We start from the raw sequence: 26,480 nt of genomic DNA on the forward strand, positions 1-26,480 counted from the left end.
CTACAAATAAATCTTCTTCAAAACAGCGCTGACCTGGGCTGTGGGTATACCTCAGTAAGTGAGGACTTGCCTTGAATGTACATGGTCCTGGGTTAGATTTCTAGTACTACAGGGGTGGGGGTATAGGAGTCTTGAGGCATGTGGAATCTCCCTGTGGTCACAGGCAAGTGAATGCTTAAAGACCACAGAAGCTATATGGGGATGAATCTGCATCTTGAGATATTATCATTACATAAATGTGTGTCTCCAGCTCTTGTGATACCTCCTGGATCATTCCTTCAACTACACAGTATAATGAAAAGTAGACAAGTGTCAACCAAACAATTAAGGCATTTCTACTCAAAATTAGCATGAGGGATATCTGGCAAGTTTCTTTACAAGGATGAAGAGAAAATACCTACAGAATCCCATGACTGCCCCTTTTGAATAATGGTTTCATGCCTCTTGTGTTTATCTCAACTTATCAGGGATCATAATGCCTTCAGGATCTCAATGGAGGCTTTTCTCAGACTTTGTTCACTTGTAAGAATAAAATAGTTTGTCATCAGTCTAATTAGATGTATATGTAAGCAAAGTAGAGAGTCAAAGTGCTGACAAGAATTATTTGAAACAAACAGTATCTTTATCTTGTTTCAGTTTTCCCTTTGCCAGCACAAAGAAAGCTGTACTTGTTCCTAACTCAATTGCATGACATACATATTTTACATGCATCAGGCATTTTTTTGTATTTCTCTTTTTTTAATTTTTTTTTGTTTTGAGTTGTAGATGGACAGAATACCTTTTTTTTTTTTTTTTTTTTTTTTTTTGGGTGCTGGGGATCGAACCCAGGGTCTTGTGACAATACCTTTATTTTATTTATTTATGTGGTACTGAATATTGAACCCAGTGCCTCATGTATGCGAGGCAAGCACTCTACATCTAAGCTAAAACCCCAGACCCTGTTTTTCTCTTTAATACTATTAACATATTAATCAGTACATGTTGAACACTTAAATGACCAAACATTTCTTTTAAACTTAGAACACACTGATGAAATGGTATCTTTAAATTCTGATTGTTTTACTACAAGTAAATTATATCTCAATTTTATATAGTGAAGCATGTGGTACTTCTCAAAGAGATAATGTGATTGGTATATAAGACTAATATATATAAAACGACATACGTAACATATATAAGTACACATGCATGTATAAATAACCTCATACTGCACACATCCATGAACATTTAGTAAGAGGAAAAACTGCAGAATTGAGAACTTATGGGTTGTTATATAGGTGGATCATAGTGTTAGAAATCCATGAAGACTGAGATCATTTAGGAGCAAGTATAGTGAAGAACTGTTCACTGGAAGAAAGCATATGTGAGCTGGACCTAATAGAAAGGAGGTAATTCGTAAGGGAAACACATATACTAACTTTAGTTTAATCCCCACAAATTGTGTCAGGTTATTGCATGCCTATTTCTTTGTCATCATAGGACTAGTCATTATTACTTTCCTGGTTTATGGCAATAACTCTGCCAAACTTCCCCTGATTTTTCTGTTTTAATCCATTTCCCATATAAAGGCTAAGTGTCCTTATGTGGATTGGTTAACCTTAATCATCACAACTCCTTTCTGGGGTAGAGCCTTCTATTTTCATTTTACTATTTAAAACCTGTATCATATAGAAAGATGAAGTAACCAAGATACCCAGCTGGTGAGGGGCAGGGCAGGAAATCATCTTGGGAGCTGGAGGCTATACTCATGACATTTGTGCCACATGGCCTTCATTGTTTGTTACTGTTTGATTTTATCATTAAGGCTGTATTAAACAATGGCTTTCTGCCAGAAATTGTATGTGTTCATTTGGGAAAGCAGATAAATATTAGTATGAATGCATGCAGCTGCATGAATTTGACACAGCAGCTGTAATGTTAGAAACAATAGCAGCATTGGAACTGAGATTGCAAAGTTGGAACTTGTGAAGTTTCTGAACTTTAATTAAAATGTCACTGATGTAGGTGCCAGAAAAACATGAAAAAGATAATGTATGTTAGTTAATTGCCTCCTAGCGGGAGGAAGAAAATCAAGTAGATAATCAAATGAGCAATGGGCATTTTACATTTTGATTAACAACCTTCTCTATCATAAAAGACTCATAAAAATACCTGGGACCAAAGACAAGTAACTAGCTTCAATTCTCTATGGAAAAACAGGAGTTTGTATTTCATACATGGTCAAATTTATTTGAGAAAGACATAATGTATAAATATTAATCTGTTGGAAATAACAATCAGATATACTTGAACATACACAGTAACTCGGCATCACCTGTTCTAGTGGATGACACAGCATGTTTTATTCAGTTTATACTTTCTGTTCAGACATTGTGATATAACTTCAGAAAACAAAATGTGGTATTCTAATGGGAAACTAATGGGATATTCTTTTAAACTCTTTACTGTGTACCTAAATCCTTAGGCATATTATAATTTAAAGAAAGGCAATATTATAATAATTATTATATTAATTTTCATTAATATAAAATCATATTATATTATTGTTATGTTATTATAATTTTAAAGAAAGACAAAATTATTCAATATTTAAATTTAAAAGTTTAAGCAAGTGTAGTTAATAATCTACCAATGTTGATATCCCTGAACAATAACAATGACAAAATGACATGCAAGATATCATTTTTCTTCACCTGTGCCAAGTGCCACTTATGGTGCTTGATACACATAATCTTATTATGGTCTTGGTTGTAGTTATTACTATGATTACTTTCCAAAGGGAAAATTAAGCCTTTGAAGCCTTAAAAAATTTTCACAAGTACACATAGATAATAAGTCACAGTGCAATAGAATATTTCTTTTGCTAATGTCATAGCCCACGTTCTTAATAAATGTGTCATACTATCACTTCCTTGTTTTATTCTCTCCTACTATTCTACCTTCCTATATTTATTGAAGGTACAACTAAGGAATATTATCATGTTATTCACTGGAGATACTACTCAGTTTGAGTTCTGTTTACTTTAACATTTAATCATATAATTTTTGATCAGTTAATTTTTATCAATTATAACATTTGATCAATTAAATGTTTAATTTTTATATTACTTTATTCAGTAGCAGTAGTAATAGAACTAGTAGGAGGAGGAGGAGGAGTATTATGGTATTAGTGACCAAACCAAGTTGCTCTACCACTAAGCTACACCCCAAGCACCTCCTTTCTTTTCTTGAGAAAAGATCTTTCTAAGCTGCTAAGACTGGCCTCAAATTTGCAATTCTCCTGCCTTGGCCCCCTGAGCTGCTGGGATTATAGGCAAGGGCCACTGTGCCCAGCTACTTACTCAGTATTATTATAAGCAGGTATCAGCCTAGGTAATTCATATTTTTATGCATTCCTACTTTGATCTTTTCACTTTCAAATTTTGGAGAGAAGTTTACCTAAAAATGCAATATGAGTTTATCAACATGTTCTTTGAGTGCAGATGGTGATTGGGAAAAGTACTCACATTTTTCCCAGAGTCAACAGTTAAGAACAAATATTCATTGAATTTTGGAACATTTATTACCATCTCTATGTATCTCTTCCAGATATATTTGAGATCTGCATCATCTGTGAGAGTTAAAATCAAAGGTAGTTTTTCCTTAAGTTTTATAAATCAGCAACCATTATTAGGCATTGTGCCTATACATGCACATTCAAACTCTCATTGCAAACTAGAATTGTAATATAAAATCAGCACTTTCATATATCCTTACCTTTGCCAATTAGAAGATAAAGGAGGGAGAACTTTGAAACCCCATTTTAAAAAAATTCCAACTAGATATCATTCTGTTTTGTGCATAGGTTCAAGTGTAGGGGATAATTATGTTTTCCTCACTTATCATAAGGTTTGTGGCTGATAACACTAAACTGAAGATTAACAACCAAAGTATTTAACCAAAGTATTTTTTAACATGGGATATTGCAGAATGAAGGCACAAAGGCATGGAATACTATATCTGTATGTTTAGGATCAATGAAAATTGGATAATTATGTAGATATATGATTGGTTTAAAAGGGTATGAACTGGTGGAAACAGACAAGAGGGAAAAGAGTTGGAATGATTTAACATGATGAATTTGTTCACATTCTTCTTGACCTTGGAGTATAAGACAGAACCCCCTTTAGAATGAGGATCTTATGACTGACTTTCAGATGAGGTAGGTCCGAGAATTCCATATTGTCACGTGTTATAGTTTAGGTATGAGATGTCCCCTTAATGCTCCTGTGTAAGACCATACAAGAAAGTTTAGAGGTGAAATGATTGGATTATGATAATATTAACCTAATCAGTGCGTAAATCCACTAATGTTGATTAACCAGGTGATAATGTAGGCAGATGGAGGGTAGATGGAGAAGATGGGTCACTGGGGACATGTCTTTGGTGTTTATATTTTGTCCCTGGGGAGCGAAGCTCTTTCTCTTCTTATTGTCATGATCTGTACAGCATTCCTCAGTCATGCTCTTCTGCCATGATGTTCTGCCTCACCTGGGCCCAGCACAATGGAGTCAGGTATCTGTGGACTGAGACCTCTTTTCCCTCCTCTGTTGCTCTCGTTAGGTCTTTTGGTCATAGTATCAAAAAAGCTAACAAACATCATGCTTCAGATGAGAAAGTTAGGAGATCAGAGTGATCTGGTTTCTTTAGTTTTCTCAGTTGCCAAAGTGCCATATTTTGTGATATCGTGTTTTGGGCTGTGATATAATGAAACCCAGAAGACCAGAAGCCATGGTAGGCCCAAGAAATTAGAGAGTGGAAATACAGAGTGTTAGGCATCTTACATAACCACAGTGCTAATTTATCTTTGCAAAAAAGGCAAATAAGGAACTGAGGACAACTTTCTATCACTGGTTTATATGTAACAGAACTGTTTTAGTCAGCTTTTAGGCGGCTGTGACTAAATGACCCGACAAGCACAATTTTAGAGGAGGAAAGTTTATTTGAAGGCTCACGGTTCCAGAGATCTTAGTCCATAGAAGGCTTACTCCTTTCTTCGGGGCTCCAGATGAGACTGAACATGGTGGGAGAAGGTGGTGAGGGGAAGCAGCTTACATCACGGTGATTAGGAATCACAGAGAGACTCCACTCGCTAGATACAAATATATAGACACCAAAACCCACACCCAATTCCTACCTCCTCCAGCCACACCCAACCTACCTCCAGTTACCACTCAGTTAATCCCATCAGGGATTATTTCACTGATGAGGTTAAGACCCTCAAACCCCAATCATTTCTCTTCTGAACCTTCTTACATTGTCTCATGCATGCACTTTTGCGGGACACATCACATCCAAACTCTAACAAGGACTTACTCTACACTCTGAATTTTACATGTTTTTATTTTTTCTTCAGCCATTTTAATTCTCTAAGAATATGACCCTTCCCAGATTTAGAACATTCAATACATATTATATAGTTTTATGGTTATTTTCACGTATTGAAACCAAGGCTTCATAAGCCCTATGTAACTGACATTCTCTTTTCTCCCCAGGCTCATAATGAGAGGAGTTTGGAATGGGGAAGAGTAGGAGTTTGGAAGTTGTCTCTCCACCACCAGTAGTTAGGGTCCCACAGGAGGGGTAGGGAATCATGAATGCCCATTGTTGGCTCAGTGTGCTTCTACCTGCACTGATGACCTCCACTCACATGGTTATGTTCCATACACAGTTTTTAGTTTCCTTATAACATTGTCTATCTTCAGGTCCTATCCCCTGTGTTATCCAAGGGTCTTTTGAAGAGCAAGGTTTTAGTCTTTCTCTCACAACATAGGATCCTCAACTGCCTTTCTCATCTCCTTGCTAATCTGCCATATTTCTTGTCCCACAGCTCATTCTTTCTTTTCTATGATCCGTGCTCTGTAGAGCCCAGACCACTGAGTTCTTGACCAGTTGAAGTTAAAGATCACTTCCTCCCAGCATCACTACATTATTGGACCTAATCACATTGCAAAGACACTGTGAACTGGTTAACCCCAGTTCTACCTTCAGAATTCCCTACGTTAAAATTAGCACCGATTTTACTAGGGTCATGTTTTCCCCTCACACTTAAGGACTTGTCAAAGATCTTTTCTGGAAATACTCTGCTTCATACTAATGATGGCACTAGGACATCCTGGTGATTCCTGTTCAGCAAATATCTAGCTGGGATTGAAATGCCCCTCTTGCCTTCACTCACTTAGCTTCTTATTTTGCTTGTGAAGAAGGAAAGTAACTCCTCACTTATGCTTAATCCATAGCAAGGTAGGGACAGCTACTCCACTAAACTCTGCATTCCTCACCCTAAGAAGACCTTATATACCTTCTCATGTGCAACAAACTGTGTCTTATCTCTTCTGAATTCTAGGCACCTTTTGAAAAGTCCTGGTCATGGTTCAAGTGCCTCTGTAGTTTACTAAATTGTGGTCTTAAAAGAAAGAAAGTTTAGTGTACGATTTTGTAATCATCTTTGATAGTACATTACATATTAAGATTGCAGTGTGCTCGCTTCGGCAGCATATATACTAAAATTGGAACTATACAGAGATTAGCATGGCCCCTGCACAAGGATGACATGCAAATTCGTGAAGCATTTCATATTAAAAAAAATTGTAGCATTCAGTGACCTAGTTTGCCATGAACCTTCAGCCATTTCTAAATGTTTTTGTTTTTGTTCTATTGTGACAGCCAAAGAATTTCCTCAACACCTGAGACCTGTGGAACAACACTGCCTTTCTCATCTCCATGCTAATCTGCCATATTTCTTGTCCCACAGCTCATTCTTTCTTTTCTATGATCCATGCTCTGTAGAGCCCATTTGACTAAATTATTTCACCTAATTTGATATTTGAAAAATATTTCCAAAAATGTAATTTAAAATTATCCCAAAATATTTTCATTTAACTCTCATCATTCTACCAAGAATGAATTTTTTTTTTCAGGTTAAACTTGGTAGTCAATTTTTGTCCTTTGTTTGTCCACTCAAGCAGCATACAGTGGTATCTATTATGGCTTTAGCACTGGACATGGCTCTGGGGCTACAGAAATGACAGGACAACTCAACTGTTCTTTTAGAGCCTACTTTCTGGTTGAGCAAAGAAAGTGTATAAGGATAAAGATAAATAAATTCCAGATTGTGATAAGCAGTGAAGGAAGCAAGCAGAACTCTATTAGACAAAATCACTGGGTGTGGCTATTTTAAATGTGGTAATTAGGGAAGGCTGGTCTAATGAAGTGGTGTTTTCAGCTGTGATGAGAATGGGAAAGAAACAGACAAAGTTGCCAGCATATTAATACAGGAAGAAGGGAAGCAGTTATTGAGACTTTGGTGTGAAAAAGCATGTGATACATTATTGTAAGAAATGGCAAAGAGCCAATATCACCATGCGTATTGACAGAGGGAGATAATCATGTAGGATCTTACAGAACCTGCTAAAGGATTTTGTTTATATTCACAGTACAATGGGAAAGCACTGAAGAATTTAAACAGGGAAGTAAAATGAAATGATTACATTTTTAAAGACCACTTTGATTTCTCAAACAAAACAAATTGTAAGACGACCACAGTGAAAGTGGCAAGACAATTAAGAGTCTATTACAATTGGCATACCATAGTTGTTGATTAGGTCAAGGATGTTGGCATTGGAAATGGAGAGATGGTGCTGTTATGGGGTGCAATTTAAGAATAGACCGATCACCACTAAGAAGTCCAAATTTGAGAGTCTTTATTAAGCTGGCCAGCTGACTGTCTCACACAATGCCCCCAAAAAATGGCTATTGGGAGAACAGCCCTGACCAGAGGGTTGTAGGGGTTTTTATACCAAAAATCACATCAATCATAAGTGTCTGTTGCTATGATTCAAAATTACAAACTAACATCATGAGATCATCAACAGAGGGGGAAGTGGGTCAAACTGACCCTTATCTGGGTACAAACTAAAGAATGGTTGCTAACATCCACACAATTACCGTTTACATGGTACATTGGTTACTACATAGGAGTTGCCATTGTATATTATTAAACATGTCACACCAAGTAACTGATGATGGGCACAGAGGCAGGGTGTTCCCATGGGAGAAACTTATTTCCTACATAACATGGAGTCTCAGAGCAAAATGGAGTCTGTTTAGTCATTTCCCTTAGAGTCTGGCCTATAACATTCTCATGGAGCCAGATCTGTCAGCCCATCACAGTGCTATGAACTGAAACATGCCCTACTTGCCCCCATTCAAAGGTTGAAACCTTAAAAACCTATATGACTCTATTTGGAGACTGGGCCTATAAGGCATTAGTAAAGTTTAATTGAGGTTGTAAGGTGGGGCACAAATTCAATGACACTGATATTCTTAGAAGGAGTAAGAGCCACCTAACTGTAGTGCTCCCTCTTGCTCAATCGATCTCTCTCTCCCCCCAAATCCATCATCATGTAAGGACACAGCAAAAAAGTGGTCATCTATGAACCAGGAAGAATACCCTTATTAGAAACTAATCATGTGGGCAGCCTGAGGGTCGACTTCCCAGCTCCTGAGCATTGAGGAAAACATTCCTGTTCTTTAAACTACCCACTGACCTTTGTCTATGGTATTTTGTTATAGCAAACCAAGCAGACTAGGACAGATGGTTATTCAGAGAATTATTTTACAGATGGTTCTACCAAGGTTTGTTAAGGAAATGCATGTGAGAGATCAAAGAGAGGAATCAATGATGCCATGCAGTTTGGTTTTACTGCTTATTTATTTATTTATTTATTTTTGTTCCATCCCCTGGGAAAACAGTGACAATATTTATTGACAAATTAAAAATAATTCCAGGATGAAATAAAATCTGTCTGCCAGAAGAGGGATGACTGATTCCACTTTGGACATGACTGTTTGGATAGCTCTGAGACAAGCAAGTGGAAGTGCCAAGTAAACGTTTGGATACACAAGTTTGGATCTTGGAGGAGAGGTCTAGGCTGAGTTGTAACTGTTGAGGTTGTTAGCAGTCAGATCGCATGTATATAACAGGAACAAATTAAGAACATCCACTGAATGTTCAAAGAGAGATGAAGACTAACATTTGAATAGAAATTTAGAGAGAAGGCAGATAAACAATACAGTAGGAGAGGAAAAGGAGAATTCAAGAAAATAATCTACTAAATAATACATCTAGGGAAAAATTTGTAATTTTTACCATACCGATTTTGGAGGAGCTTTAGAAATAAGCAGCATTTCACAGTGAATAGAAGAATGTAAATTATGGAAAGTAAATAGGATGTATCAGAAAATATGTTTTATATTAATTAGCATTGAAGGCAAGCAAAAATGAGGTATGTTGAATACAGATATAGACCACATTTGGATTTTTAAATTCTTTTGTAATTTTATTTATTTATTTACTTTATTTGAAAGACAAGTGATTTGAGAAAATATAATATTAAGAGAGATATAATCTAGAAATGAGGGAAATGACTGATGTTTCAGAAAAAAAAAATCAGAGAGTGACTAAATGAGTGACATCCTTAAGAAAGATATAAGGAATATGATCCAGACTGGCATGCAAGTATCAATTTGTTTTTGATCAGAGAGAAATCAACTTTCTCCATTTTAATTGTAAGAATATAAAGATATTTGTATTTATAGGAAGTTTTATAGATTTCATGTTAGAAATCAATAAAATATTTTATTTAATTGCCCTATCTTTTGAGGGAAATAGTGAATTTAGTTCTTTTTATTGTTCAATATTTCAATGTTTGATTAAAGCCTCCTTACCACTAACATTACAAACAACTATAAAATGAAAAAAAAAAAAATTAGATTGTACCTAAAATGCACAAACCATTGCCGCTGAGTATATTATTGCCATGTTTCATTCTGTGTTAAAATTTGAATGTCTGTTAATAGTACCCAAGTGTAATCGAAGCCCTCCTCTAAGCCTAACATTACTTGAGGGGCCAGTTTGAGAAAACTAGTTCTTTTACAAAAAAAATTTTACTGACGCATAACACAATAAAAATTATGCATATTAATGGAGGATCTTTTTTCAAAAAAGCAACTCTTCTTAAATCATATACATGAAATAAAAATGGCATTACAGTCCAAAACTGTTATTAAAATTCCATACAGCAATAACTATTACTTTTACTTAAGAAACTTGTAGCATATATGTAATATGATTGTGCATGTAATAGTAGTAGTAGAGTGTGTTTGTGTGTGTGTGTGTGTGTGTATCCGTGTATATACACATACATCCCTCAGTAGTCCACCTAGGAAGGTTTGTTCCAAGACCCCTCATAGGTACCAAACTCTGTAGATGTTAAAGACCTTTATGTAAAATGACGTAGTATTTGAATATCACCTACACATATCCTCCTGTGAACATTAAATCATCTCTAGATTATTTATAATACCTAATACAAAATAAAATCTGTGACACTGGTTATACTCTATTGTTAGGGCACAATAACAAGTAAAAAGTCTGTTCATATTCAGTACAGATGGAATTTACCTCCAAGATCCATAGTTGGTTGAACCCACAAATGCATAATCTATGGCTAAGGAAGGTCACCTTTGTGTGTGTATGTGTATATATATATGTGTGTATGTATTTGTATGTGTTTACCTGTGGCCATACAATGAAATCTTATAGAAATAATACATGTTTTCTGGATACTTTACGTAATGTCTAACTTCAGGTGCACAATAAATCCTAGAACATTAAGAAATACAAATATGTCTTTCAAGAATCGTTATAGCAAATTTTGGATACCAAATATGTATTAAATAGCAAGTAGGTTTCTACTAGAAATTTGATAATCTAATAAAAAAACATTGCAATTACATCTTACCTCCATGATTTCAAAGCTACAAATATTCAAATATATTATGATCTTCCAAATTAGCATTTCTTACCAAATTAAGTATAGTAGTTCTAAATTTTGTATACATCTAATATTTTCTTAAAACATATAAGATCTGAAGAATAGGCCTACGTTTCAGTTGTACATTATTATTGCATTTGTAATAGTGACTGTTATACAATGATTTTTCTTTTTCCAGATTTGGCAATGTGGAGGCTCTTTGGAGATTGTAACTTGCTCCCACGTTGGTCATGTTTTTCGGAAGGCAACACCTTACACTTTCCCTGGTGGCACTGGTCATGTCATTAACAAGAACAACAGGAGACTGGCAGAAGTATGGATGGATGAATTCAAAGATTTCTTCTATATCATATCCCCAGGTATGCGATTCTGACATTTTTCTTCTTCTGCAAGGAAACATACAAATGTTAACACGCTCAATGTGTGTTTCACTATTCCTATTATTCTACTACTTTAAATAAAATTATTTCTTACCATAATGTTGCTGAAAAATGTGTCTGAGAAAGTTGTACTACACAATTTAGATCTAAAATAAGAAAATTTATATCTCTATATTCTTCTTTATTTTCCTCAATCCAAATAGAGCAAGCAGTACATGGAGATATCCAAATATAATTGACACTTATCAGGTCGATTTAAGAGTAAAAAATTTGCTTGGCACCGTGGTGCATGCCTATAATTCCAGCAGCTCAGGGGGCTGAAGCAGGAGGATTGCAAGTTCAAAGTCATTAACTTAGTGAGCCCTAAGCAGCACAGGGAGACCCTCTCTCTAAATAAAATATAAAAAGGTGCCTAGGGATGTGGATCAGTGTTTAAACCTTCCAGGGTTCAATCCCCATTACCAAAAAAAAAAAGTAAAAATTTAAGCAAGGATGTTTTGTAATGCCTTATTTAAAAAAAAAAAATAGCTAAGTAAGAAAAGGTGAAATTACTTCATATAGAAACAAAATAGAATATCATTTAGATATTAAATTTATGTTTTGAAGTATAATAACAGTAAATTATTTAATAAATTTGGGGAAAATAATAATATCGGACTATAAAATATTATATTAATACCTTAGTTTTACAGAAATATATATTGAGATAAATAAAAATAAATGTAGGCTAGCATTAAGTGATGCAATTATCAGTAATTTTATTCTTTTATTTTCTATACTTTTTAAAATTTTACAATGTTCACACATTATGTGTTTTAAAAATTCTTTCATTAAAAAAGGGACAAAGAAACCTTGTAACACTTTGTGAAATAATCCTACTACTACTATGTGGTGGGATTATTAATATTTTAATTCTTTGTAATTTTATAGATTTTCAATAAAATTTTGATTTTATAGATATTCAATAGTTGCATTCAAAATAGCTATAAATTAAGACATTAAAAAAGAAATAGTAAAGTTACAAGAAAAACTTGAACAAGAGAAAAGTTGCCATCAAAATTTCCAAGTTTAGATAAGGAGAAAAAGTATAAATTGCAGAAATTCAATAATATCGATAACATAGTTGTAAGCATTTTGTTTTCAATGGTTTATATATATGCCTAGTGGTCATCAGTGGTGTTATTGTCTAAACCATATGTTATGGTTTGGATGTGAGGTGTCCCCCAAAAGCTCACATGTGAGTCAATGCAAGCAGGTTTGCAAAAGAAATGATTGGGCTATAGCCTTAACATAATCAGTGGATTAATCCCTGATTGAAGTAAGTGAGTGGTAACTGAAGGTAGGTGGGCTGTGACTGGAGGAAGTGGATTCTTTTGGGGCGTTGCTCTGGGATATGTATTTTGTATCTGGAGAGTGGAGTCTCTCTCTCTCTCTCTCTCTGCTTACTGATCATCATGTGAGCTGCTTCCCTCTGCCACACTCTTCCACCATGATGTTCCGCCTCCATTCATATCAAGCCCCACGGAATGGAGCCAGTTGTCTATGGATTGAGACCTCTGAAACTGTGAGCACCCAAATAAACTTTTCCTCCTCCAGAATTGTTCTGGTCAGATCTTTTAGTCACAGCACTGAAAAAGCTCACTAAAACACATAATAACAACAACAAAAAAATCCATATCTACACCTTGTTTTCTGTAATATAATCTACATGACTTAGAAAAGTCAATTTGGATTCTAATTTACATTCTATAATTTCTGAAGTTATTTATAAGGCAACTAAATTCTTCTTTTTATGAATAAATATGAAGAAAACAGTATGAGCTTTTATGCTAAGATCCAAAATTCTACACAGGTAAGGAAAATAAGGGCATTATATGTGTAAATGTGTGATTAGAAGGACTTTTTCACACATTTTCAGGCCTCTTCTATATCAAGAAGTTATTACCAAGAACACAGCTTCACGGATAGACGTGCTGCTCTTTACAGCAAAAATTCAGACCAGATGTTCACAAAGCTAAGTTCAGCAAGACATGTTAAATTTTCAGCAAGGCAGTGACATTTATATAACCTTTTCATTTTCTTTTGATGATACATTTGAATTCAAGTCATCACTCATAGAAATAATATAAGCTCAAATGTGAACAAGGAAGTGGCATAATGGAAGAAGAACATGTATTATGTTCGATGATATGCAATTTATATTTAGGAATATGAGTGAGTGAAAATAACTGTGGATATATGCATTATATCCATGTACAATGAATATTAATTGTGAAAAGTGCTATAAGTATAGGGTTAAGGGTATTTCCATCTCCTCCCTCTGGAGGTTTGCTGGAATGAACTGACAAGAAAAAACAAAAAAACAAAAAAACAAAAAAAGCAGATTAAATAACAGAAAAGTCCTGGAAATTTATGAAATTGCAAAAGGGGGAAAAGTCATAGCATAGTAAGGGGGACACAGGAGTGTGATTACCCACTAGGACCACATGATTTAGAAACTTATGTACACTTTTTCAATAGATGATGGAGAGAATGAGGACAGTTGGGGGACAGTAAATGACTTTAAAGGGAACTCAGTGAGTTTAAAGAATGCAGAATGACCTGGGAGAAAGCTTTTGGGACCTACACCAATACACAATGAATTATCTAAAGGACTGAAAGAAAACAATGTTGTGTGACAGAGTCTGTCCAGGTGCATTCATGATGAATCTTTAGTCTTTCTTTCTGCAATATGACTTCAGTTAACAAAGCTCAGGGAAAAGAGGTTTGGCAGGCAGAGAACATAAGGAAACTTTGTAGAAGTTCTCCCTGTCTTGGAGGAGGGGTGGGATGGCAAGGGCAAGACAAGGCTACAGTGACCTTGATTCGGAGCAGTTTTCTAAGGTTTTTTAATTTAATTTAGATCAGCTTGCTCAGTGTGCCACAACACAACCTAACGTTGGGGATATTGTTCTCTGAGCTCCAACATTCGCCTTTTGCATAGTTTTTCATTGGGTTGAAACTGTAATGAAATGACAACTTTTAGAGTTCAAATCTGCTGTGTGAAATTAGTAGCATTGTTTTTCTCAGCAGGGATGGTTTGTGTTTGCTGGAAAGCATTATTTTTATATACAATGAATATCATGTGGACGGTCATTATTCTAAAATGGACTCTCTTAATCTGGAAAGGTATTTTTAGTAAGCAGAGAAATGGCACTGGGGAATGTGCTGAAAATATCCAGGAACATCCTCTGGGGTATTTATGCTTGTGTCTAAGACAGCATTGCTGAACGTGATGGAATCAGCCTGCTCTAGAGCGGGCAAAGGGGGAAAACAAAAACATGAAGCAAGGCATTGCTTCTCAGTGGAAAAGGAAGAGCAGAAGTAGGCCAGGATCTAGAGCTGGATGCCTAAAAACAATTCTAGCCTGAGGCAGGTATCAGGTCATCCAAAACCAGATAAAGTGGATTATTCAAGTTGTCAGGAATCTGTCACTTGTATGATAAAAAATTTAAACATGATTTATTTAGGCTATAGATTCTGATATTTTCTGTAACTTAAAATGAAAATTGTGAACTTCTCTGCTATTCCGTTGAATTGTCCCATTTCTGATTTTGCATTTCCTTAGGTGATGAGTAAGTTTGTGAAGAGAGAATCGGTGGATGTGTAGTGAGGGGAGGTAAAGGCCTTTTCAGCCACACTTAGAATTGTACCTTTTAATATAATGTGCACACAAACATGCATGGTTGTGAAAAACTCTAAAGAGTGTGTAATATTGTATATTGAGTCCCCAAAACATGCTTAGCAATATGACCAAGGAAATTGTTATGATTCTTTCTGGAAGCACCTCTGTGAATCTGTGAATTTTCTATCACATTTTGTGAGGAGATTTCTGCTTTTTATTCTAGGACTTCAATTACCAAATTTTATTCTCCACTTACACAGTTACCCAAAATTCAAGTCAAGTCTGTAAGTACTGGGCCTTTGTGAACTTAATTCTGACAGCTTTACTTCTTTCCAGTGTGTTTCACCAAATAGTACCTGCCCACTTTATTGATTGGTTTTGTGGATGTGTCAGCTTTCCTACTACCTGGGTTTTCTTTCCTCCAAAAGTGTATTCTCTAAAGTTTGATGCCATGGCAACCATTGTTACCACTTACTATACTGTTTTAATTTTTATCACTTGTCTCTTTATCGGCTGAGAAACCTGTATTTCAGTAGATAGCAACTTTCCTGTCACTTTATACTCTTTAACAAAGTTGTTGAATAATTAGAATTAATAAATGAATGAATGAAATTTTGTGGTAAATGAAAAAAAAAAAAAAAAACCTTTGTCTCACCATCTGATCCAGCTCTGGCTAAGGACCCACTGATAAAAGAGAATAGAAGGCTTCTCTTCATATGTCGGAAATATCATTCTTCTGAATTGGCCATCAGAAAAGAAAGTCCTATTGCCTTACCTATGTGCTTAGGGTTTTTATGATTTTAACATAATCTTAGGTGTACATTGTAATAGAACCCTGTTCTCCAGGGTTAATACCTTAATACGATTTAGGTAGGCAATAAAATTATCTAATGGAGGAACATAATACACAAGTTCACAAAAAGCAAATAGGGTTGCTTTTAGACCTCTGGATTTTTTTCTAATGAATCCCTAGTTATTTTAATGTTTAAAATGAGATCTACAAATAGCTATGATAGAGGTGATGGAATGCAGGATCGGGTTCTCGATCCTGCAGTATTGAAGATTAAACACCTGAAAAAGTGGAGGCAAGTGTAGAAAGCAAGTTTTATCTAAGAAAGATAGCATATTTCCCTGGAGATAGGTGCAGCCCAGAGCTGAGTACTGGTGGGAGTAGGTGTGTCTTGCTTTCTTATAGACCCCCACCTTTTCTTTCTTCTCTAAGGAGCAACTCTGAGAGCAATGGCTTGTGTTAGAAAATGCCCATCTCAGGAGGTGTGTTGAGCAGGGAAGTGGGATCAGAGGTGTTAGTCACCCATTTCCTTTCCTTTGATAATCAGCCCTTATCTTTCGAACCAGATCATTCACTATCTATGCTGACTACCTGTTCTTCACCCCTGTCTCAGTTACATGTACAATTTACTTTTATCTGACTTTTTCATACTATGACTATATATTCTGATTGTCTGGACCCATGCCCATCAACCATTTGGCATTGAAAGAGTAGGCGGTGTCTTATTACTTTTCCTAAATGGATGTATAAATGAAGACTAGAATTACTTTGAAATAGTGTTGTGAAATAGATTTTCTACTTTGTGGAGTATGCTTTCTGCAGTCTTTTAAAGGATCTAAATACTAAAGCATCATGGATTCTTAAAGCCCAGTAGGCTCTTAAAGCCTTAGGCCGTTTTCCCTAGTAATGGGCTGCTTCAGCTTGAGCCAGAATGCTTGTCCCAGCAAATCTTTTGAAATAAATTGATGTAAACAGAAATCCCTCTTCAAAGAACACCCTATTATAAATGGTAGCATTTTTTCCCTTTTGGTCACAGGTAAAAAGCTTAAGAACTTTAAAAAAGAAACCATAGTCATAACAATCACTGTTTATTTGAAATGCTGGCTGTTCTATAAATATTGATTTTCCTTCTTTGGGGAGGTGGATTTCTCACTGTGTATCAATAGACAGGGTGATTAGAAGCAGCTGTCCTTGTATAACCCCTGGGTTGTTCTTCCTTTTCTTAATGGACAGTTTATGCTCTTGTTTTTAGCAGAAACAAATTGAAAATAAAATTTAAAGACTCTTGAAACAAACCTCTAAATGTATTTATGTGTACCTGAGAAAAGTTTGTCTTCCTTTGGCAATATTGTAATCTGATCTCTATTCTTGGTAAAGACAAACCACACACTGAGAGAGGAATCTTTGAATGTCGTGAAGTTAACTCACTGTTTGTTAACCTCTTTTTTTAATTCCTTAGAAAACTCAGTTCATCCATGACTGCCCTTTTGAACAGTATCTTTGGATCATTATTAAAGTTTAAGTCCTATATTCATTTATACCTCTCAACATTTGTATCTATAAGATACAGATGTTTTTCAGCATGCTAATTTCTTTTAAAGGTACAATATTAGTCAGCCCTTTGAGTAGTGGGCCTAATTTTTTCTTTAATTCCTAAAAATATGATACAGGGACTGATTTCATAGCTTCAGGTGTGATAGTTCCAGCAATATATATACAGCACGCAGATTTTTTAAATAATCTAAAAATATTAGTTTTTGGTTGTTTTAATATGAATTTATATGAAAAAAGTATAGCACTTCTGAAAGGAAAACTCCTTTGTACTTATGAATTTTGAACTTATTATTTAATAAATGCTTTTCAGCAGCATCAATCCTGATATCACTGAGTGCATATATGATGAAGATGAAATTCTAAATCATTTTAATATGGTATTTTGTAATAGCACATGATTTATCTGGGTGATGCCTTAAAATGTTGAAATAAGGGATAATAGCTGTATTCAATATTATCAGTATAGGGGACAGACATGCTTTTCATTGCTGTAATCAATCAAAACTGTTTTGAATTGTTTAATTCTTAAAGGCATTTGGTCATTTTTATTTTTCCCTTTTATTGAAGTTTTATTGGTACTAATTTGTATTTTGGCAATAATGATATTGCCTTGCTTACGTCTCCCTGCAGTAAGTGCTCATTAGCATCCTGTCCAGCACTATACAGGTAGGAGGGAACACAGACAGTTAAGATGTTGCCTTTGCCTTTGAAGAGGGAGCTACCAGCATTATCATATTTGACTAGTTAAACGAAAAATAAGATGAAGTGCTTAGTAATGGGGAACATACTGTCAAGATTTAAAAGGGCTTTTAATGTGAACTGCCTACTTTTCCCTGGATTCCAACTTCTTATTGACTTCAAAATGAAATGATGAATCTTCACATCCTTTCTATTCTCTCTACTAATTTATTTCAAATCCATTCAGTTTTCTTCACTCCTGTACCCCTCCTTACTCAGGAAACTTCCTGACCATTCCATTGGGGCTCCCTGCCTCAAAATTTGCCTCCTTCTCACCTATCCATGCTGAACTGCTTAAAGACCTTTCCAAACCTAAGTCTAATGTGATCCCTCACTTCCCTGACAGCCTTTCAATGACAATACAAAGTCATAGCCCTGAACATGGCCCAAAGACCCTGTGAGACTCAACCCTTACCATTTTTCCAGTCTTTCCTCTGACACTTTCATACCAAGCATTCCATATACCTACCTGGGGAACTACACTCAGTCTCCAAGCTCAACATGCTCACTCCTACTTTTAGGTTTTTGCATATATCTTAAACATATTTTGAGGAGTTAATGAATACTGCCACCTCTGCATAAAATGCCATCTCAATTACTATTGTCGTACATCCCATTCAGCTTTCAATGGCTCCCTACACTTTCAATAGTGTCAAATTTATAGATTATTAAAATGATTCTTCCTTCTACTAGACTAAATAAAGGAACTGTGACTTATTTTTTGTTTGATTTTGTTTTTAGAGTTCTTTGAGATCAAATCATTAATTTTTCTGTTTCTATTTTACTTATCTATGTCAGAAGCAATAAAATATATAAACCCCAGCCATCTCCTCATTTATCCTTCAAATCCTTTCCCCATGAATTAGCATATATATGCAGATGTATATATGTATACAAGAAAATGTAATCGGTATTATACTAACTTCTTCTGACTTTCTGTATCTTACAGTGTCTCATATAATTCAGATAGGATTTTATTATTCTATTTTGCCCCCAGTGTTATATAAATGTATCAAAAGTAATTATACCAATATTGTCAAGTAATTAGAAAGATTTCAAATTCCACATTGCCTAATTCTACTACTAAAAATGAATTACAGAACTGGGCACAGTGACTGGGAAGACTGAGGCAGGAGGCCTGCAAGTTCAAAGCCAGACTCAGCAATTTAGTGCAGTCCTAACAAACTTTGTGAGACCCTGTCTCAAAATAATAACAGAAAGGGCTAGGGCTGTGTGGCTTAGTGATTAAGTACCTTTAGGTTCAATCCCTAGTACAAAAAACACATATAAAGAGAAACATTCTTATAACAATATCATTGTGAACCTGGGAGATTATTTCTCAGGAATGTAAAACATTAGAAATAAGAGTTCTAGAGGCAAACTGCCCTGGGCTATTTAAAATCCTAGCTATGCTTAACCTTTCTGCGCTCAGTCTCTGTACTCGGTTTCATTTCTGAAAAAAAAAAAATGTATTATTTATTTGCAGTGCTGGTATCAAACCCAGGGTTTCACACATGCTAGGCAAGTATTCTACCACTGAGCCACATCTTCAGCCCAGTTTCTTTGCTTTAAAATGGGAACTACAGTGAAAAGATCTTCCTTTTGCATAAAGTATATTGAGACTTAGTGAAATAAGAGATATCAATCATTGAGAACAATGACTAGCAAATATTAAATACTCAATTATTGTTAGACATTACTGTTGTTATCATGCAGACACATTCATAGAAGTAAACTTATTAGATCAATGTGTATGTACTTTTTATTTTTGCTAGATGTTCTCAAAACTTTAAATTATTCATAAAAGACTATCATCAGTCCCATCAACAGTGTTTGTGTACTTATTGTACACCAGTCATTCTTTGTATTATTAATCCCTTCATTTTTGTATATATAAGTTTGTTAGTCATCTTTTTGTCACTATGACCAAAATACCTGACAAGAGCAATTTAGAGAAGGATTAATTTACTTTGGTATCACAGTTTCAGAGGCTTAGTCCTTGGTTGGCCAACTCCATGCTCTGAGCTGGAGGTGAGGAAGAACATCATGGAGGAAAGACCTGGTGGAGGAAAGCTACTCAATTCATGTCAGATCTCCTAATTTCACTTGGGCTCTCTTAATTCTAATCATTTCATTTCTGAATAATCCTGCATTAACACATGAGCCTTATATCCAAAATATTTCAATAGGTGTGTATATACTTATATGTAAATATTGGTTCATATTATCATATATATTTGCATAGATATTCAGTTGCTTTTTTTTGCCTTACTATCAGGAATGTATGTCTTTTTCAGTTTTTTTTTTTTTTTAATTTGCTTTTGAATTTATTCTGTGAAGAAACCATTTATTCTTCTTTCATTTATATTCTTTGCTAATTTTGCCTTTGGAATTTTTTTTACCCTTGTTTTATATATACGTAGATCTTTATATATTCTAGCCATTAAGTCTTAATCTGTTATACACAATGCTAAGTATTATCCCAGACTACTAAATGTGTTACAAGCTAATTGATACACATATTAAAAAAAAAAAAAAGATTACTGAAGTAAAATGTGTTCATCTTAGCCTTTATGACTTTTTTGATTTACATTTTGTTAAAGCAATTTTTCTCAAACCTGAAATATTTCACATACCTCAGAAATTTTCCTTAAATTATTTAGATTTGAGTTGGATGAAATTAGTGGTTTCTTTTTCTTTCTTTCTTTTTTTTTTCCAATAAAGTCAGTGATCTGTCAGGGTAATAAGCATAAGCAGAATACTTGAACCAGATAATTCTCCTTATGAATAGTGTTTTTACTTTTAATCATTGAAGAAATGTAAAAGAATCTTCTATAATAGTTATAATTTATAAAAACTCTATTTAAGTGATTATAATATTTTCCCTGATAGTAATTCTTTCCAAGTATCTCGAGTTTTATTTGTGATCCACAAAACTAATTATTACATGTATAAATTGTATTTATTTAATATTACAGAAACATTTACTTTGAAGACTCAGGGTAAAACATTGTGATGTGAGTCTTTGGTTAGTAATTCAACAATTACTTCAAATAATTAATTCAACAATTACTTCAAATAATTATCCCCTAAAAATAATTTTATCCTTGTCTAACCTGAGTAGTTTCCAGTTATTCGTAGAATAAATATCACTCAAGGTCTAGTATAGATTGAACCACAGAATGATAAGTACCTTTATGGCTCAGATACCAATATTATTCATATATCTCTCAAACAAAACATTACAGTTCTAGTCTAGTCATTTTTTTGTTCATTCAACTAATGCAATGTCTGAAATTTCCAATTAATAAATTTTAATCCAACTGCATTGGATGTATCATTATTAGTTTTCATTTGCCAAAGTCTGGTTGAACTCATCAAAATAAGAAATTTCAAAATTTTTCAAATTGGTGCACATTGTCAAGAACACTTGTGTAAGTTGTATGAATCTCTTAGTCTTGGATTAGCTGAAAGTTTTCTTTGATGTAAGATAACTAAATGAATTAAATGACTTAGGTGCATATAGAGGCTTTATCATATCTACTTTTATCTTGTCATTTATTCTTTAGAATGCCCCAATTTTATTATTTAAATGTAGCATAACTAAACTTGAACAGCCTAAAAAAATATAAAATTAATTAAATTAAATTAAATTTGAATGCTTTTTTTTTTTTTTAACTTGGGACTGAACTCAGAGGCACTTAACCACTGAGCTACATTCTCGGTCCATTTTATTTTATTCGTTCATTTTATTTGTTAATTTTTTTGAGACAGGATCTCCCTTAGGTTACTTAGATACTCATTTAAGTTGCTGAGGCTGATCTCAAACTTTTGATCTTCCTGCCTCAACCTCCAGGGTTGCTGGGATTATAGGCAAGTGCCACCATCCACACCCAGATAAATACTAATTCTTAACTGAAATGAGTATGTCACTCTGACTCTCAGTAACATTTGCACAAGCTTTTGGATTTCCAGGTGGTTACATGTTGCAGATTTCTTATTTCTAAAACTCTTAGGCTAAGTCCTTAGTATCAGTTGTTCTGGTAACCACATTTGTCTGGATTCCTATGTTGCATTCATTCTTTTGCTCTAAAATAAAATATGATTTCAATTCTGGAATGACCTAGTTACACATACTTTTAGGAGAGTGAGCTGAACTAAGGATGTCTTTAAAGAATTGAGAAACCTAGTCTTCTCTACATCCAGTAATGATACAAAGTGTATTAATCTTCCCAACTCTGAGGCTCTCTAAAAAAGTCACAAAAATAAAATAAAACGTCTAATCATGAACTTTCCTTCTAGGCATATAAACTCTTAATGACAGATTATCCCAGCACCTTAATTCACATTCAATTGGAAGTTGCTCCCCTTTAGCATATAAATATGATTTATCTATAAAGTTAAAATTCTTCATCATTGTATATCTTTATTAAATGGGATTATGAATTAAAGGGAGTGTTGCAGTGAATCTTAGATAAGAAATTAAGTGGAACAATGGATACAGACTAGGATGAAAAGTTGCATCAGGGAAATAGGGTTAGGGCTTTGAAAGGGAAGTGGAAACAATTTCTGAAAATATAGGATGCTTTTTTAATAAACAGGGCTTCTGCGTAATTTTTTCAGCATCACTGTTATTGTGAATTTGTCAATGTTAAGCACTGGTGGCCACCAAGCTGATTACCTGGCTATGACCTACTTGGTGTGAAAGCACTCTTGTAGAGCACTCCCACACACATACCTGATTCATTAACACAAGACACAGGAACTAATTTTATGTTAATTGTCTTGAAGTGTTTATATTTTAATTGCAGGAAATGTACTAAAATTAACAGATTGTTATATTTTACAAATAGATTTAACTAACATGCCAAATAAAGAAGGACTCCACATTAGCCTTTATATTTGGTTAGTTTGGTTCAGCAACTAAATTTCAAATCAAATACGATCTCAGTAAATTGAGTTAAGATGTATTTTATACATGTAGGAACACTGTTAAAATGTATCAGTTAAATCTAATTTATGTGGTCAAAAGTAAGATAAATGAGGTTATAGTGATGGTGTTCTTATTATTGAAAGATATTCTTTCAGAATTGTCATTATTAAAAGAACTCTATTATGCTATCATTGACATTTTAAATTATTTTGTATTAAAACTTTGCACATTCTTGATGCAATATTTTTGTTCTTTTCAAAAACACTACCAAATTTGAAAACTGAGTAACTAGGGACTTTGTTCAATTTAACAATTAACTTTACAATTTCGGTATAATTTAATTATGTTTTCAATTAAAAATTCTTATTAGAATTAAAAAATAGATCCCAACTCTCTGAACATTTTCAACTAACCAAGTGAATATCAAATTAAATGAAACTATATATAACTAGGTTTTAATTTTTGTCATATGAACCACCAAAGAGGAAGTGGGGACTTTCACTTGGAAATAAGATGTGAGAAGAGGTTACATTTTTACTGAAGGAGCTATGATGTAGAAGGGCTTAGGCATTTGTACAGAGTCATAACATAAGAAATTACAAAGAGAGAACTTTAAGTTCTAGATCAAAATACAATCTAGAAATACAACAAAATGATTTTTCAGCGTTGTGAACTTCCTGTCTAGAAACAGTCAAGCAGAGGCTAGATGTACCTTCTTCTAGAGATTCTCTAGTGAGAATTGAATAAGAGGATGGATGTGATTGCTATTTCTATCTCCAAAATCCTGCCATCAAAGAAACTTGTATATCAATGAATAAAAACACTTTATCTTACTCTGGAAGCCCCAGTATTGAAAATTAAAAGGAAATAGATTCCAACTTAACATAAGATATTCTAATAAACATTTAAACCAGGGAACAGGAAGTCTTTAAGTAAGGTGACTATGCAACTGTGTTCATTTGGAACAGGCCTGACTTAGGTAGACCTGATATCTGAGCATCATTATTATTAGCATCACATTTCACTTGCAGAAGTATCCTGATGTGAACCCTAAATTACACAGTCATTCTAACTTATTATAAGCATTAAGCATACTGTTCCCAGAAGTGACCATTCCTAGAATGGACTAAGTGGATTGACAAGAACAATGATCATTCTGACATGGAGTGGGAGGTTGACTCTAATTGTAGTCCCATCCTACCAAATTCCAGAAAAAAAATCTACATGTGGTATAGGTTTTGGACTATCCGTTTGCAGTTAACTTCTCTAATTCAATGACTATTTTGACACCCAAAATAAATGCCCTTCCTTAAAATACTTCCTATAAAGAGACAATTAATTTAAAATAAGCTCAATCTATGGAGATAAAATTGAGTCAGAGCTCTGATTTCTTTTAGTAATGTGTTTGCTCTCATCTTCTTAATAATGTGTGATTGCTTATTTCTGACTTTATGATAATAAACAGTCAAGTTCTAAATGGCATACTAATGTCTCCAAGTCTGAAGTTCATTCCATCTCCTCTTAAAATATCTTTGAACATCTTCTTGTGACTTTTTACATTATTCTTAAATGCTTTCTAAGTCTAATGAATATTACAATGCAATTTAATACATTGTATTATTTTAGAAAGAAGGGGAGAGTGATGGACTAGTAATTTCACATATTTAACCTCAAGTTGTGGTGTTGTAGAGAAGGTTAAAAATCATAAGATTAAAATACGATCTGAAAAGTTGGAGGAAATGTTAAGATTAGTGAATTCAGTTATTCAGTCATCCAGGGTTTAAACAGGGTGCCGCATGTCAATCCAAAGAATTAGCAAGTAAAGACTGATTAAACATCCATTGTTTAAACTGGTAAAGTTTAAAAGGAGGCCAAAGATAGTGATTTCCTCTCACCAAGGATACTACTTCTTTCTTACCAACTTAGGTACATGGAAAAATGAAAATTCAGTGGGAAGCCCACACCCTTTTTAAATTATTTATGTTTAAAATTACATGTGTAAAGTATTTTGAAATCAAGAAAATAGAAGAGGAACATTAAAAGTTACAAGTCCACAAAATAAATTTAATCAGGCATGTGATATCAGAAACTTTTGTTCCATGTCTGAGAGATTAGGAAAAAATGAGTATTAATGCATAATTCATACAAATTGCTATACAGATCACTAAACAATTCTATAGTGAAAGTTACTGACAGAATTGACTGCTTTCTCCTCTGTGATTTTTTTATAATGTGATTCCATTTTAACTGATAAATTTTTTATTATTATACTTTAAAGTAGAAACAATTAATTAAAATAAGCAATAGTTTAATATTAAGCATTACATTTAACTACAAACATTATTTTTCTATATCCAGTAGCATTTTTTGATTTCATTTGATTGTAACAGGGTTTGTTTGTTTGTTTGTTTTGGTACTGGGGATTGAACTCAGGTACTTGACCACTGAGCCACATCTCCAGCCCTATTTTGTATTTTATTTAGAGACAAGATCTCACTGATTTGCTTAGTGCCTAACCTTTGCTGAGGCTAGCTTTGAACTCTAGATCCTCCCGTCTTGGCCTCTCGGATTCTCTGGGATTACAGATATGCACCACCATGCACGACTGTGATAAAGTTTTTAATTTCATTTTATCTAGCAACTTTAAGCTTTCATCTAAAATAGAGTATAAAATTATTTAATTTCTTATTTACAGCAGACATGAAAGAAAACTTGTAGAGAGACCAAGTGTTTTATGCACATGTTTACTCTATAGAAGAATAAATTGTCTACCTACATAAGAAAAAAGCATGTGTATTTTCCAGATTAAGAAATGTTTGTAAGATATTATTACAATCTGATTTTTGTTGTTTAATGTGCTGTACCTTCTCTAGCAATCATAAAAATGCCTTAATTGTATTAAGAGCGAAAGTGGCATGACATTCTCATTTTTACTGAAATATCATTATAAAGTATAATATTATGATAATAGCAAATTTCTTTGCAAGTTTGGAGGGTTAAGTAGATCCATCATAATATTTACCCATACCATTATTCCCCCAAATCTACAGTACTCTCGTAAAATCATTCTCTCTCCATTTGAATTGCTCCTTCTAGAGATGATACGTGTAGCAGCTATCTGTGCACTTGATCCTGTTTTTTAATTCCTATGACATCTAGTTGACCCTTAAATTTTGAAACCACATTTTCTTCTTATCTTTGTTTATGTCTGCCAAGTATTTGCATGGCCAGTGAACATCTTATTGTTCGTGAGTTAAACAATAAAGTTCATAAATCAGATGACATCATACTAAGCAAAATATTTCCAAGCATTATAGGCCTTATTTTAGAGAAGTTTTATGTAATGTCAGAGTAAACTGTTGTTTCTGTGAATACTGTAGATCAGTGACTAAGAAGTGACATTTTCAGGATTAGATATTTACTAAGGTTAAATCTTTCCTCATCAAATACATAAAGAATACATTTTTAACATATCTATCTTCTGAAGTTAATGGATTACTATAATCCCAGAGCCCCTTTTAACAAGAAAAATATAATTTCTTCA

The 26,480-nt window shown here is 34.1% G+C and overlaps 1 protein-coding gene and 1 non-coding gene across 2 annotated transcripts in view; both read left to right on the forward strand.

Annotated features, from left to right (window-relative positions):
* Galnt13 (polypeptide N-acetylgalactosaminyltransferase 13) overlaps positions 1–26,480 on the forward strand; it is a 540,229-nt gene that overhangs the window by 342,553 nt on the left and 171,196 nt on the right. The window contains 1 exon segment of the mRNA XM_047546171.1: positions 11,056–11,236. Within this exon segment, the coding sequence (XP_047402127.1) occupies positions 11,056–11,236 (181 nt within the window).
* LOC124981462 (U6 spliceosomal RNA) lies at positions 6,519–6,622 on the forward strand. The gene has a single exon (XR_007107986.1). It is a non-coding gene; the product is annotated as a U6 spliceosomal RNA (small nuclear RNA).

Source organism: Sciurus carolinensis, chromosome 3 (assembly GCF_902686445.1).
Source record: "Sciurus carolinensis chromosome 3, mSciCar1.2, whole genome shotgun sequence".
Classification (NCBI taxonomy): Eukaryota; Metazoa; Chordata; class Mammalia; order Rodentia; family Sciuridae; genus Sciurus; species Sciurus carolinensis.